The sequence below is a fragment of the Hyperoodon ampullatus genome, assembly GCF_949752795.1.
Source record: "Hyperoodon ampullatus genome assembly, chromosome: 11".
In the NCBI taxonomy this organism is placed as follows: Eukaryota; Metazoa; Chordata; class Mammalia; order Artiodactyla; family Ziphiidae; genus Hyperoodon; species Hyperoodon ampullatus.
Window position 1 is genome coordinate 71463316 of NC_136924.1, and position 16701 is coordinate 71480016.

Sequence of the window (16701 nt, forward strand, 5' to 3'; positions counted from 1 at the left end):
TCAGCATAGCATACGAAAAAAAAGATAAGTTACACTATAGTCCCCATATGATTTTGGCACTGTTCCAGAACCACCCTTTCATATAGACAAATATTTAGTGAAAGAAATTAAATTTATAAATGTTTATAAAAATTGCCATTTTTGTTCTTATAAATAATGCCCCTGTGAATATTCATGTACCAGTTTGTGTGAACATATATTTTCAGTTCTGTTAGGTACACGTATACACCAGGAGATTTATTTTTCTGCCATGAGGCTTGCAGGATCTCAGTTCTCCAACCAGGGATTGAACCTGGGCCACGGCAATGAAAGCTCCAAGTCCTAACCACTAGACAGACCACCAGGGAACTCCCAAGAGAGAAGATTTATTGGATTGTATTTTTAACTCTGTATTTAACCTTTTAAGGAGCTGCTGGGATATTTGTCAAAGTGGCTGCACCACTTTACATTTCCCATCAAACAGTGTATGTGGGTTTTAGTTTTCTCCACATCCTCACCAGCACTTATTAATTGTCTTTTTGGTTAGTGAATGTGAAATGGTATCATTGTGGTTTTAATTTACATTTCCCTGTTGGCTAATGATATTGAGCATCTTTTCATGGTGACATTATTCATAATAATGAAAAAAGTGGAAACAGTCCAAATGTCTGTCGATTTTTGGAAAATGTGGTATATCCATATAATGAAATATTATTCAGCCATGAAAAGGAATTAAGCACTGACACATGCTACAACATGCATAAACCTTGAAAACATTATGCTAAGTGGAAAAAGCCAATCACAAAGGACCACATACTGTATAATTCCATTTATATGAAGTGTTCAGAATAGGCAAATCTGTAGGGACTGAATGTGGATTAGTGATTCATTAGGGTTGGAGGGTGGGAAGAAATGGAGTGACAGCTAACAGTTATGGGGGGTTTTTTGAGTGATGAAAATTGTTCTTAAAATCGATTGTGGTGATGTTTGTAAAATTCTGAATATGCTAAAAAGAAACCACTGAATTCTATACACTTTAAGTGAGTAGGTAGTATGATGTGTTGTTATAAAAAAAAGTTAAAGATCAAAGTGTGAGCTTTGTATATTTCTAAGAAATATTTTCCGTTTTCTTAGGTAAAATGAAATTCAGACCATTTCCTTTTTAATAAGAGTAATAAAAGTTAATCCCTCCTCACTTTCTACCCACACCCTTTAAACATCTTTTAGGTTTGCCCTTGTTGGTGTTGGATCTGAAGCATCCTCAAAAAAGTTAATGGATCTTTTGCCTAAAAGAGAGCTTCATGGTCAGAATCCTGTTGTAACTCCATGCAATAAACAGTTCCTGAGTCAATTTGAAATGCAGTCCAGGAAAAGTAAGCAACCCCTCAAAGACTTTTATTAAAAGTTGTACATTTTAACTAATGTTGCTAGCATTTGTTAGATGTTATATTGGAGAAGTCATCTTAATATTTATATTTAGTATTTAGTTCATTGGCGAATCCATTTTAGAAAATCCATGCTTTGAATTTGATTTAAATTACCGATTATGACTGGTCCCGTATACTGGGAACCTACTCCCGTTTTTCTCTACATGTCACAGACCCAGCATTATACAACAGTGTGCAAGTTCTATAGCCCTGTCATTCCCATCATAAAGAAAGGAAGAAACTACATTCTAATCCTTAGATTGAAGGAAAGTTATGTGGGTGTCTATTGTGGTGGAGGAGGAACCATTGATAATCAAAGTATTTGTTGATTTTCCGCTTAGCAACAAGACCTTTCACCACTTGGTAAAGTGGCTATAGAGAAGATTTGCCATTATACACTTACAAATGTTATCACTTAAAGAGATAAATGGATGATCAGGCAATTAACAGAAATTCAAGTGGTTGTTTTAATGTTCTAGCACTTAACACTCAACTGACGAATGTTACAAAATTTAAATGATTTATACTTATATTTAGATTTCTGTTGGAGAATTTTGGTCTTGGCGGCCAAGTTACTTTTTGAAAGTAACTCATGTTTGCTTATTGGAAATACATTTAAGCCTGGATCTTTTGAGGCTTCAAAAGAACTTAAATAGATATGAATGTTTTCCTAAACCAGTACTTCTCATGTAGTTTGGACAGGCCCAAGGCATCTGCAAGTTAGTATATAGTGTAAATGAACTTTGAAATAGAGTTGTTTCTAATATCTAACAGTGGTTATGTATCAGCTATTTTAATAAATGCTATTTATGAGTATTTGGATATTTGCAGCTACACAGTCAGGACAAATGTCTGGGGAAGGTAAAGCTGGTCCTCCGGGAGGCAGTTCACGTGCAGCCTTTCCACAAGGTGGTAGAGGACGGGCCCGTTTTCCAGGGGCTGTTCCTGGTGGGGACAGATTTCCTGGGCCAGCAGGACCAGGAGGGCCACCTCCACCTTTTCCAGGTAAAATTTTTCTTAAATTACCATGGATAAAATGTGTCTACCTAATACCTCTTTTCCTTTTCTCTCTTTTTCAAGTAATGCATTATTAATGTGACTTACTCTCCTTGTTATGCTATTTTTGGAATCCAGGAAATTTGATCAAGCATCTTGTTAAAGGAACTCGGCCTTTGTTCCTGGAAACTAGGATTCCATGGCATATGGGGCACAGCATAGAGGAAATACCCATTTTTGGCCTAAAAGGTCTTTATTTTTCTCCAAACTTGCTTGACTTATGTATAGAATATTTACATCCGTCTTATTTTCTTACCTCTTAAAAAATCCTTTCAAGACCATTTTTCCTTGTTTCACTTTCTAGCTTGGCATCAGAGTAGACTATAAGGTGGGTGATTTCACTGTAAGAAGTGTGTGTACGCTGAAAGATGGAAACTATCTCTAAGCAATGTAATCTATTAAAGTTTTTGTTTCAGTAGTTTTTCTTAAGCATAAATTGAGCTAGTTAAATGTGTAAGGATAAACTTCACTTTTGTAATTGTTAGTGTAGCATTTACCATATGGGTTTCATTTAAAGAGAAAGAGTCTTGGTCTATGAGTTACGCTTTAAAAGTATAATTTTGGCATGAAGATTAAACTGCCTTATTGAAGTGGGTTTTTTTTTTTTTTTTTTTTTTTTTTTCCTCTCTCTCTCTCTCTCTGTCTCTCTCTCTCCCCTTTATTCTATAGCTGGACAGACTCCACCACGTCCACCTTTAGGTCCTCCAGGCCCACCCGGTCCACCAGGTCCTCCACCTCCTGGTCAGGTTCTGCCTCCTCCTCTAGCCGGGCCTCCTAATCGAGGAGATCGCCCTCCACCACCAGTTCTTTTTCCTGGACAACCTTTTGGGCAGCCTCCGTTGGGTCCGCTTCCTCCTGGTCCTCCACCTCCAGTTCCAGGCTACGGCCCCCCTCCTGGTCCACCACCTCCACAACAGGGACCACCTCCACCTCCAGGCCCCTTTCCACCTCGCCCACCTGGCCCTCTTGGGCCACCCCTTACACTCGCTCCTCCTCCGCATCTTCCTGGACCACCTCCAGGTGCCCCACCACCAGCTCCTCATGTGAACCCCGCTTTCTTTCCTCCACCAACTAACAGCGGCATGCCTACATCAGATAGCCGGGGTCCACCACCAACGGATCCATATGGCCGGCCTCCACCATATGATAGGGGTGACTATGGGCCTCCTGGAAGGTAAGTTAGTATGTATCTATAAAAGTAGACTTGGTGTATTTGATCTGCAAAAGGTATTTTTCTCTCTCAGTGAAGTTTTAAAAAAATCATGACCTTTTCCCCAGGTACATAATTTTTTGTATTGTTTTCTCTTAGAAGAAGCAGTGTGATATGGTGAAAAACATACTGAACGGGGTTGGGAATAATCCAGCTCTGCCACTTATACAGCCATGTGATTTTAGGGCAAGTCACTTTGTTTTCATCATTTTTAAGTTAAAAGAGGTTAATAATCCTTAAGCTATTTTTAAGGTTTTAAAGTCAATCTCATTTACCATTGATGACATTACATAGAATGCTAAAGTTTCTTCATTGGTTTAGGAATTAGGTCAATTTATTAGATAGGTACTGTTGATTATCTCATGCTTATTAGGAGTCCTGAGTAGCAGAATTACTAACTTTTAATTAAAGTGGGAACATTAGATAATTTACAAGCATATTTGGGTAGACAAAGACTTGTAAAACAGAGACGTTATGGAAATTAAAATGGTTAATGGCAATCCTTAGAAAAAAGCTACATGGAAATCACGGTGGAACTAAGTGATCCCTAAGCCCCCTTTCAAAGTACTTTTAAAGCTTTCCATACTCAAATCATAATCTAGAGATTAATCTCTAAGAACTACTTGAATTTGCCCCGTTCAGTTTCTTTTGAGTTTATCATTTGATTTTATATTCTTTAACTATCACTGTTGAATGACTTTGTATTTTGGTTTGTCTGACAGCGTTCTGCAGGGATGGATTTGAGCATCCGCCTAATTCCATACAGTTGCACAGGGCCAGGAAAATAAATTTGATGTTGTAAACAAAGTCTCCTGACAGTTATTTATCCATAGAGCTTGTGTCTTTATGTGACTGCCAAAATTGCATCGTTTTCTTTTGAAAAACGTTATAACTAGGAAGCTAGCACAACTTTTCTCCTGTTCAGCTTAATTTCAGTGAGCAACTACCTATTAAGTGTCCACTCAGTGTATAGTGGTGGGTTCGGTGGCTTGGTTTGACAGTTTAAAATTTGAATCTCATGTCTTTTTTCTAACATAATAGAATTTCTACAGTGTCAGTTTTCCTTAAAATACATTTGTGTATATATTTTTGGTTATTATTGAGTAATTTTTGATCGAAAATTGGAGAAAACTGATTATCTTGTGTGGGGTTTTTTTTGTTTTTTTTTAGGGCATCAGATGGGTATGAGTCACAGAAATTAATTGAAGTCATATATGGATTTTGAACAACTTGTGATTTGGTTGGGCTGTTTATAAAGTTTTGGGAATAACAATAATACCTTATAAACATGAAGAAGGTTATATTAGCTGTTTCCTCATTTCATTGGAATGAACTGCTACTGCTTGCCTCAATTCAACATCCTACCTAGTAACTAATAACTAAGATGACAAAAAGTTTACCTTTTCCTATACTACACATGCAGTCACAATTTTTAAAGTTGTCCAGCAGCTTTAGAAAATCTTGGGATTTTACTGTTTTTTTCCAACAAATATTTACAGGTACTGAGTGCCTTTTATTTGCCAGATATCCTTCTAGGGATTCAGTGGCAAACAAGATAAGTCTAAAATCTTCTCCCTCCTGAAATTTTATTAGTCCAACAGACATTTTTTATCCTTCTCTTATGAATTGGGCCTTGCGCCTAGAGGATCCAAATATAAATGAAACCAAATTCTGTCCCTTGATTGTGTAGGGTTGTATTTTTTGCAGTCAGGATTTTTTGTTTAGATATACGTATGTGTCGGGGACATCAGAACAATTTATTATATCTGTTTTTGTATGACTCTGAAAAATAGTATATTATAGTTATGTAAATACATAATTTCTGGCCTCCAGAAAGATGAGGTTTCTAAGTTGCTACTTTATTTCAGCTGAAAGATAAGGAAATTTTGCTTAGACCTCTCTTTGTAGGAAAAAGATCACATTTCAATATGAAAAAGTAACTATTTAGCTCTAAGGCACTTGTCAAAAGCAATTATTTGAATTGCTTTACACTATTGTGACTAATTTAGAAAATCTTTTGAGTATGATTTAAGGTTTATTTCGATTTTACAGGGAAATGGATACTGCAAGAACACCATTGAGTGAAGCTGAGTTTGAAGAAATCATGAATAGAAATAGGGCAATCTCAAGCAGTGCTATTTCAAGAGCTGTGTCTGATGCCAGTGCTGGTTTGTATATTTCTTTCTGTATTAACATTTCTTATTTATGTTATTAGGAATGACCTAAAAAGTACAGTCTTGAAGATGGGTCATCTACATGTAGTAGTTATTTTTATATTTACAAATCATTACCTATACTTTATTTAAAAGGCATTGAAGGGAACTGTATGTCACAGTGTAGTGGAAAAACCCCTAATTTTAAAATTTTAGGTGTAAATTTAAATATTAGCTCTGACATTTAATGGCTCGGGGACCTTAAGGCAGCTCATTTATTCTCATATTTACTAAATGATTATGTGTTTCACACAGCTATAATAGTAACAAATGGCGTTAACTTCATGTACATTAAAGCCTTTCAGAATGGTGAAACTCTGAAAAAAATTAAGACATCTTCTGTAGTGATTTTAAAGTGCATTCCTTTTGTAAAATGGTTGCCCCAAATGGTTTGGTGGTATTTTGAAAACAAAATTTATTTGACTTCGGCCCCTCTCCTTCCACTCACAGGTGATTATGGGAGTGCTATTGAGACATTGGTAACTGCAATTTCTCTGATTAAACAATCCAAAGTATCTGCTGATGATCGTTGCAAAGTTCTTATTAGCTCTTTGCAAGATTGCCTTCATGGAATTGAATCCAAGTCTTATGGTTCTGGATCAAGGTAAAACTTTCCTGTCTCATGTCTATTTAAAACTGCTGCTTTGCAAATAGAAAAAATACTGTGTTTGGGACTTTATAGGACTTTGATTTTACTTATTACTGTTTACTTAGCAGCTAGTGTGATCTTATTGTTTTTGTTTAAACCCTAAATCAAATGTTAGGTGTTTGCTTGCTTAAAACCCTTCAGTGGCTTCCAGTATTCTTAGAATAAGACTGTAAATATTGAAGTGCTGTGTGATACAGTTCTACCTATCTTTTCAGCCTCACTGTGTACCTCTCCTCTGGCTCACTGTTCTCTAGCCACATTGGTCTCCCTTCTCTTCTTCTTGACACATCAAGCACTTGCCCACCTCACTGTTTTGTTTTTGTTTTTTGGTTTTTTTTGCGGTACGCGGGCCTCTCCCGTTGCAGAGCACAGGCTCGGGACGCGCAGGCTCAGCGGCCATGGCTCACGGGCCCAGCCGCTCCGCGGCACGTGGGATCTTCCCAGACCGGGGCTCGAACCCGTGTCCCCTGCATCGTCAGGCGGACTCTCAACCACTGGGCCACCAGGGAAGCCCCAGCTCACTGTTTTTGTACTTGGTGTTTCTGCCCACCTTGCTGTTTTTGTACTTGGTATTTCTTCTGCTGAGAGTCCTTTTCCCTGGCTCTAATAGCTGGCTCTTATCCTTCATGACTCAACTCAATCTAACTTGCTAAGAGGGGTCTTCTCCCAGGTTATTCTGTCATGTTCATTCTGTTTATTTCTTTCATAATACTTACTACGGTCTATTATTTGTTACTAATGCACATTTTTTTCCACTAGAACACATCGAAAGATGGAAAGGACCTTACCTGTCTTGTTCGCTACAGTATTTGTAATGATGAAACAGTGCTTGGTACAGATTGGGTGCTAAATAAATATTTCTTGAACAAAGGAGTTAATGAATAATCTATTTCTTAGTATTTTTATTTTAATTAGGCAGTTCCTTTTTTTGGCATTACCGCTAACCTTGAAATTTTACATATTTTCAAAAGGTAGATCTTTAACCTTGACATGATACTTTCAGGTCTTTAGTGTACTTTATCTAGTGGTAGAGTTGTCTTCATTAAGTTAGGAAAAGAGAGCTTGTCTTTGTCATAGTCCCCAACTTTATAATTAGTACCTTTTTGACCCAGTATAAAGATGTTTGGATCTGAACACATTTGTCATAACTAAAGACTGTATCTTATATAGTCTTCTTTTAACTATTTAAGTCCAGAATAATAACTTCCACTTTCATCACAGGCTTAGCACTTTATAATGTTTGCTAAGTTGAGCTGTCTGGTGCAGAAATACAAAATAGAGATTAAACTAATAGCCAGTTGTTATTTCCTTGTTGTGAATTTCAGAATGTAGAATAGTAGGATTTCTAAGATACATACTTTGGTTAAAGTACCTGTTTTTTTTTTGTTTGTTTGTTTTTTTTTGCGGTATGCGGGCCTCTCACTGTTGTGGCCTCTCCCGTTGCGGAGCACAGGCTCCGGACGCGCAGGCTCAGCGGCCATGGCTCATGGGCCCAGCCCCTCCAGGGCATGTGGGATCTTCCCGGACCGGGGCACGAACCCGTGTCCCCTGCATCGGCAGGCAGACTCTCAACCACTGTGCCACCAGGGAAGCCCTGTTGTTGTTTTTAAAGGCAGTTCATGAAACATTTCTCTTTATTAAGTAAAAATGAGAATAGTATCTCTGTCTTTTCTAGTGGTCATGTTTTTCTAAGTTTCTTCTCTGCTTCCCACCATGCCCCTCAGCACCACCACCCCGCAAGCACACCTATATATATATTTCATTAGAAAGTTTCTTAGTGGTAACACTCATGATGAACTATATTTTGGCTAGTTTTAAATGTAAAATTGATATTTACATATAGGTTTAGGTAACCTTTATTAATAGGTGGTAGTTTTATGTATTTAACTCTCATTACATATTGAGTGATTTCATGAATTTTGTGTCTAAAAACTACCTTCTCTATGTTCTTTAGCTTGAAACAAGTCCTTTGAAATTTTCTCTCCTTTACCTTTCTGCTTTTCATTCAGTAAATACTGCATGTCTGTTTTAGGCTGCTAGTTATAATATATGTAATAGATGATATGGTGTATTGCCGTGGTGTGTCTGGTCCCCAATTTTTATTTATTTATTTGGCTGCGCCGGGTCTTAGTTGCGGCACATGCGATTTTTAGTTGTGGCATTCGGGATCTAGTTCCCTGACCAGGAATCGAACCCAGGACTCCCCTGCATTGGGAGCGAGGAGTCTTAACCGCTGGACCACCAGGGAAGTCCCGGGTGAATGTTTTTGAAAATGGGATTTCTAGTTCATGCTTGTATGTGAGTAAATCATTATTGGCAGTTCAGAATATTTTAGTTTAAATTAGATTTATAAGTTATTCTTTGCCTTAGGTATTTTTAAACACCAAAATATTGAATATTTTAAGCTGTCTAATTATGGAGAGCATTAATCCAGTAATTTCTTTTAGAAGACGTGAACGATCAAGAGAAAGGGATCATAGTAGATCACGAGAAAAGAGTCGGCGTCATAAATCCCGCAGTAGAGATCGTCATGATGATTATTACAGAGAGAGAAGCAGAGAACGAGAGAGACACCGGGACCGGGACCGGGACCGCGATCGAGAGCGCGACCGAGAGCGCGAGTATCGTCATCGTTAGAAGGTGGGTATTCCTTGTTCCTGTTGTATTTAACATATGTATTATTAATAGTAATTATAACTCCGAGGCTATTGTTTATACAGTATATACCCACATTTTACATGATTCAACTACTTGTTCTGAATTTAATCTTCTGGAAACATCTGAGATAAATGACAGGTGAGTAATAACAGGTAAACATTTTGACCTCTTATCCTTGAATATTGTGTTGCTTGCTTGAGTTACAGCTTTTAGGTTTCAGGTTGTTAATGGTCCTAAGAAATAATCAAGAGGACTCATTGTCTACTTCTAAAAATCTAAAAATTGGAATTCTCTTAATCACATACATAGTTTGCATATGATTTAAAACATAAAATATAGGGAGTTAATTCATACTATATATAATATGCTTGGACTTGAAAAAATAAAGTTTCTTTCCTTGAACTAACTTTATTTATCCCTAAAAATTTTAAAGAAAATCTGACAGTATAATAGTTTATAATACAGGAAGAATATAGGAGGGTGGTCTCTCAGCATTGAGAAAAACTTTTTTTTTTTTTTTTTAGAAAAGACACTTTTCCTGCCATCTGGGTTTTGTTTTTAAAAGAAAAGAAACAGTATTCTTTAATTTGCAAAGAAGATAAGAAAGTTACTCAATTAAAATGGATTCAGGGTATTCCATATAGAGAATTATAAATTGTATCAAATCATACATCCCAGGTTAGAATAACCTTGAAATAATTTTCTTTGATGTTTCATTCATAAACCATAATCATTGTGTCTTTTTTTTCTGTATTTTAAAACTATTGTGTACATTTTTCATAAAGCGGGCAGAGTTGTCTGTTTATACTTCATTTTCACGTGTAATTTTATTTTTATATTTGTGAACAGCGTTTATTCATGTGAAAAGTGGGGAGAGGGCACTATAAGGCTTGTGCATGTGACACAAAGGTTATTCTGTAAACAGATTTTTTTTCTTCGTATGTTGGTGGCATATCCAAAATAAACTAGGCTAAAACAAACCCCTTATTGGTAATTACTCTTTACATGATTATTTTCCGTAAAATAAAATTGGGAAATATTGAAAATTCAATTATGGTAATTGTTAGTATTTAAATTGTTATGGGCAAAATCAAAGGATTGTATGTAATTCTGTGACAAAATAAGTTTCTTTAAAGTAGATATATTTTAGCAAACGAGATCCTTTTTAAGAAATATTACTTAGAAAATAAGCATGTAAGTCTTATTTTTATGGTACACAAATAACCTATTATATTATTTACCGTTTTAAGGGCTTTTTGAAGTAAAAAGGCAAGTTTTAATACTTCTTGCATTTTGAATATGCATCTTGAATATATATCAAAACCTTAATTTTAAAATAGTTCTCCATGTACTGTATTATAGAACTTAATATAAATAATTCTCAAAACATTATTTTAATATGAGGCAAAACTTTTTATTTTTAAAACTAAGTTTATTGAAATTGATACTGTTTTTGGATGTAAGAACTGAATGTTGTATCATGTAAGACTAAATACTAAATTTTAAAGATGTAGCCCTCCGCCTCTCCCACTCCCGCCCACCCCACCCCCCAGGTTGAGTAGATCTGATCCCATCTTACGAAAAAATTCTCAGTGTCCATCAGTGCTTAAGGTGAATTGTGGCCAACTTAGGGAAATGCTTAACGTATATCAGCCATTTCATTTAAAGTAAGGTACAGGTCCTTCAAGTTATATTTTTATTTAGACTTTGTCAGTTATCAACAAGCTTCTAGTTACTGAAGTCATGATAATGGAACTTGCATACATTTTCAGTCATCTCCAAGATTGGATATGCCCATCAAGGGCATTCTGAACCAGTTTATACCCAAAGTTAATTAACAAGTCTTCTTAATGGTTTTAGCATAGTTAAGTAAACTCCTTCTAAAAGGTCCATTGTTAATTTTAAATACTTTGAATTAACATTACATTCCAGTAATGGGTACACCTAACTATATCACGGTTTGAGTTTCATTACCTTCAGACATTAACTATGAATTCCTAACTTGCAAACTATTGTTGACATTTTTTCTTAATCACTGATGTGTACCATACCAAAATTCCCATGTTTTGTTTGTGCATTAATCAGAATTGAGTTGTAATATTGTTATGTGCCTTCATCCAAGCAAAATTTTACATAAGCATTTCCAGTGCAAAAAATTCTGTTATCCTGGAATATTGTACCTTTGCTATACCGAACAGTATTTATTGTGAACATAGATGTGAATAAATGGGTAGGGACTGGGATTAAATATATCTGAGTGAAAAACTTTTTTGAGCAAATAAAAAATATCTGCACATTTAATCACCATCATAGTGAGGTCTATTGACCTTTTTTAGAAGTTTTAAAATATGAGTCCTTTTGAACTTTCATGTAAATCTTAAATGGACTGAATGGAATAAGAGTAACTTGGAAGCTAAAGTGAATGTCAGTAGTAAGTCTGTATGCAAATAAAACAATAATGTAATCTATTATTAAAGTGATGATGAATGGCTAAAAGGGCAAGTTCTTAATTTAACTGGAAACTTAAATGATGTTGGCAAGCTGTTAATGTCTGTCCCATCTTAATTTTTTTGTGTGTTTGAACTGTTGGTAATGTTAATTGCATTCTCTCATTTAAAAATGTATTAGTTTTTCTAAAAGCATTTAATATCTGAGTTCAAATATATAATATTTTAATGGGAATATCGGTATTGTAAATTTCAGCATGTAAATATATTGTGTTTCATATTCTGTAATTTCTGCCTCTATTCTCAGACCACTCTGAGCAAAACAAAAGTAGTTCAATGTTTTAAGATTTTATGCTTTTTACAGAAATAATTTTGTTTTCATAGTTGTTTTCTTTTGTGTTCCTCTTATTACTTGCTGGGAACAACCCTACTCAGCAGATTTCTGTTAACAGTTCCACTTTCCTTTGTATACTGAAGAGTAATGAAATGAAATTATTTTTTTAAATACTCTTTTTTATTCATGCTTTTCCTCTCTCTGACACATGATGTTTTACACATTCTCAAATCATTATCCATTCCTTTGATTAGATTTTAAGCATCATATACAGGGTATAAGTTAAGTAACTATAATTTCCTTTGCTGTATGATTACTTTTCTCCTATCACAAATACCATGATCTTAGATTTTGTTGTCATTGCACAGGATTTAGGGTGTTTTGCATTCCTTATTCAATTTATAGCTTTGCATTAATTTGGGGGAGGGAAGCCAAAAGAATCAAAAGTTCTTGCATAAATGTTAAGATGTTTTTATCTCCTCAAGAGTTAGTGTTACTTTGAGTCTTATGTGAAAATTAAATTCTTCTAATTATCTGATGAATGATACTGGTGGTAATGAGATTTAAAAATTATTTCTGCAACTCTTAAGTCATCTGAGATCTGACTAATACTGTCCAGCCCTGTGTTTATGGTTTCCCCATATATCCTAACTGCTTCATCTGGATATGCCAGCTCTCATTTTCTTCGCTCTAATTTTCCTTGCTTTTAGTATTATTTGTAAAACCTGCCTGACTACACAGTTATGTTCATTAAAGTGAGAAGAGGGTAAGAAGTGATCCTAGAATGGATGTATAGTGTGTGTTTTGCTCACTGTGGTTTAAGAATATGGTTTTGTTTACAAATGATTAATGTTCCCTGTTTAAAAAAAAAAAATCAGTGCCAATGTGAGTCACCTTGATCTCTCACCTTCATCTCAGTGTGAAATTTACTACCATTGTTTTAGTTTGTAAATTAGATTGTTTTGAATAAATAATGATTTTAATGAATAGTTAGCATTGTTTAAAGGAAATCTAATGAAAAAAGGAGTAAGGGTGTCATATATGCTGTCCAATTTACCTTGGTGGTAGCATGTTTTAACTCTCATCTCACAGTGAAATCTAAATCACACAGCAGCTTATTTTGAAATGTCCGTTCTGTCAAATTTTTTGGGCAAAGCTGGGTATTCTTTAACTGTGAAGTTTATTTCTACTATTTAGTGAACTGCCTAGAGCAACAATCCTGTATATGTTTTATAGTGTAATGAAATGCGTTAGTTAAAATGAGGTAAGTACTATCTGCAGAGATGCAAAGATGAAAGTACGAAATGTTTTGGTAGTAAAGGAGTTTTTTGTAAACATCTACAACCAACAGGATTTTGTGTAATATATTCTAGTCAATGCAAGAAGGGATTTTGATTTTAAAGAGTTCACTTGTATTTAGATACTTCTAGTTCTTTTGCCCACTTCATCTCCTTTCCTCTCATTAAGAAAAAAGTGAATTTTATTATACTGCATTAATAAAAGTGTATCTCTAAAATTATATTAGAATCCTTCTAATTCAGTGTATTAATGTGAAAACCTGTAAAAGATCCGTATCTAATATATATTTGAATCTTTTACTTGAAAGGTGAATTGACTGATACCAGTAAATTTGCTTGGATAAGTTTTCTAACAGAAACACTAGTAATTTGAGTTGTTAGTATTGACTTGATCTTGCATTATCTCAAAATGCAGGTGCTTCTCTGTATTGAAATTTTAACTTAGTGCTCACTTTATATACTTCATTAAAGAGCCATAGATTCCATCTCTCAGTTTTTTTAACAACTGCTTACATAGATCTTCCTTCTATAACTGATAGCTAAAGCAAGAAATTGTGTGGCTTTGACATTACAGATTTGACCACATGGTATTCTGAAAACATGACCGTTGAATGTATTTGTCACTTTAAGCTTCTTTTTGATATCTGTGTTTATGTAGATTTCTACTTAGAAACTTGAGACTATAATATGGAATTGGGTTATTGGAAATGGGTTGTATTGCCTTCAAATTTGCTTTTTCTTTCTTTTTTTTTGAGATTGTAAAATTTTGTATTTCCAAATGGATAAATGTAAAGTGTTTAGAAATAGAAATAAAAGCTGTCAGATTATCCCCCAGATTTTGTCTGTATGGTGAAAATTAGAGACTTATTAATAGTAAAGATCTACCTATAAGGCAAAAGATAAGTGCATTCATCCTAAAGATATGTGTTGTAATTTCACAAATAGGTTTCTGTACCTAAAAAGTAGTAAAAATTCTCCATTGGAGTGATATAAGATTGCAGTGTATGCCATGTTTTTTGGAAGGGTTGGGTATTTTTGTTTTGCTCACTGTGACTTAATTTTTCCCTCTTATTTAAATCCCTTCCAGCATGATAAAATAATTAGGGAGATAACATCCTTTTGCAATAAGATTTATGAATTACCCATTAATCTGTTTTTTCAGATTAGAACATATGACTTGTCTCTCTTTAATACTTCAATACCAGTTTTTTTAAGTATATTGCAAAGTAGTAAAGATAAAATGTGTGAAAGCTACCTTTCTAGATTTTTTTCCATGAAATAATTCCACCAAAAGCTTTATCAGCATAAGATAAAATACAGTGAAAGGTAACATTAGAAATGGCTTAAGTATCTATTTGAAAAATATGGGCAAATTAAAAACTATTTTAAAGTCCAGGATTATAACATCTGCTTTTTCCTTTTGTAGTTGTAAAATTTAAGTTTTTACTGCTGGGCAATGTGAATGCGTATGTGTAGTGATGCTCTTAAGTTGCTTACACCCTAATTGAGGAGGAAAGGACATAGAAGAAAATTTATAGTTGTGACAGAATATTAATTACTCTTAACTGTAGAGCAAAAAGTATTTTTCAGTTACTTTTATGGAAGACTATCACTAAGCATTGTGCCCTTTTGCCTCTTACATCATATTATTGAAACACTCTCTTGGAATTTATATTTTAAATATCTGGTGTTTCAAGTGATCACTTATATCCACGTTAATTGAATGTTTCTTTTGTGAACCTCTACCTGAAGTTTGCATATTTATGTATTCCTGAAATTTTAGGTTATCTCATTTATTGGGGCTTTTTTTCTTTATGTGAGTTTTCAATGAAATTTATCATTGTAGATTCGCATTTAGCTTGTTTTGGCTTAGTTTATATACTTACATTAGATATTTCAGTGTAGGTGGAATAGAGGGACAGTAATGTTATAAATTTGTATATGTCTAAAGATTTGTATGTGGATGTCATTATATTTATTTAAATGTGCATACTGAGCTTATATTTATAAATTTTGTAACGTGGAGGACCGTTTGATTTATAACATTTGCAGAAGTTCCTGTATGTCAAATAAATACAACTAATTTGTAAAATAATTTATTGCATTTATATTCAGTTCTCATTTAATTGTTTATGAGTTATATAGAATTTATGTGGGTGAAAATATTTACATTAAAATCATCCAAGCGTTTTTCCATTTATTTTTGTAGTATGCATACTTTAGAAAATGACTTATAAATGTCCCCATCTTCACAGAAACAGTAGCTGCTACATTTTCATTTCTGTTTCAGTCATTAAATTTATAAGGCAATAATATTTAATAAGAATGAAATCAGAATGTCTCAGTTTTAATCATCATATAAATTTGGGAGCATTTCTCCATCACAAAGGCAGCTACTGTTTCAGTTAATTCTTATTTTGTGTTAGAATACATAACAGTGAAGTAGATGCACGACTTGTGTATGTATAGTTAAGCCAGCATTTTTCTGTGTATTATGGGGAATAGCAAAATCTACATCATAAATTTTGACACATTACAGCTGAAGGAAGAGGAACACCTTCCAAGACAAAACAGTCTTCATGGGGGAAAAATGACGCTTGTCCAGCAGTTTGCTTCTTGTGATTGAACTGAACCTGTAAGGATTCATGGATAAAATGAACAGGAATAGATCTGAATAAAGCAAATCTGCATAAATGGTAACCAGTAGCTCTACTTTTATTTTTTATGTTGCTTACCTGTTTTATTTGAAGGAAACCTGTGTGATTTAAAAAGTTATAGCTTTTGCAACTTTATTACTGGTTATATACATTTGGCCATTATAATGTGCAAGCAATTGGAAAAAAAAAGTCAAGTAAATGCTTGTTTTATAGTAGTTTGTTCTTGTTAAAAATGTTCATATGATAATGTCTGTAAACAGCACCACTTTGATTACAATAGATGTAGTGTTGTAATAAACTGTTTAATGGGGCTGATGTGTAAAGCTGTTCAAGTTATTTGATGTTTACACCTCAGGGAAAGTCTTGTGTTCAGCAATATCTAAAGATAATGTTACTATGACATTTATACTGTCCTTTAAAAAAACATTGCAATAGCATTTTTGGATATGCATCAATCTAATCTTGCGTTCAGTGAATTAAACATACTAATTAAGTGTCTCTTGCCCTTGATTTTGATATTAGAATAGATGATTACATGGGTATTTAATATTTCTATATTCCGCTTTTCTAGCTGTTTTTACCTAGTTAAAGCTTGTGACTTTGCTGAATGGTATGTAAACTTGTAAAAACAAATTTCACAACATAACAATCTAGTCATTGTGTTAGGGGTCAACAAAGATTTTGTGGTTTTATTAACATTTTAGTAAAAACCCACACGTGATTTGCTACAGTAATGCAGCTTAATTACAACACAGATGTACTGAAACGCTTAA

At 34.3% G+C, this 16701-nt stretch overlaps 1 protein-coding gene across 1 annotated transcript in view; it reads left to right on the forward strand.

Moving 5' to 3' along the window:
- Window positions 1-16239, forward strand: part of CPSF6 (cleavage and polyadenylation specific factor 6) — a gene marked incomplete at its 5' end in the record, with an annotated part of 29191 nt that extends 12952 nt beyond the window's left edge. The window contains 8 exons of the mRNA XM_079714868.1: window positions 1207-1352; window positions 2238-2411; window positions 2541-2651; window positions 3132-3636; window positions 5725-5840; window positions 6336-6489; window positions 8985-9174; window positions 15811-16239. Coding sequence (XP_079570994.1) covers window positions 1207-1352; window positions 2238-2411; window positions 2541-2651; window positions 3132-3636; window positions 5725-5840; window positions 6336-6489; window positions 8985-9171 — 1393 coding nt within the window. The 3' untranslated portion in view covers window positions 9172-9174; window positions 15811-16239. The remainder of the gene's footprint in view (window positions 1-1206; window positions 1353-2237; window positions 2412-2540; window positions 2652-3131; window positions 3637-5724; window positions 5841-6335; window positions 6490-8984; window positions 9175-15810) is intronic.
- Window positions 16240-16701: the final 462 nt, after the last annotated feature.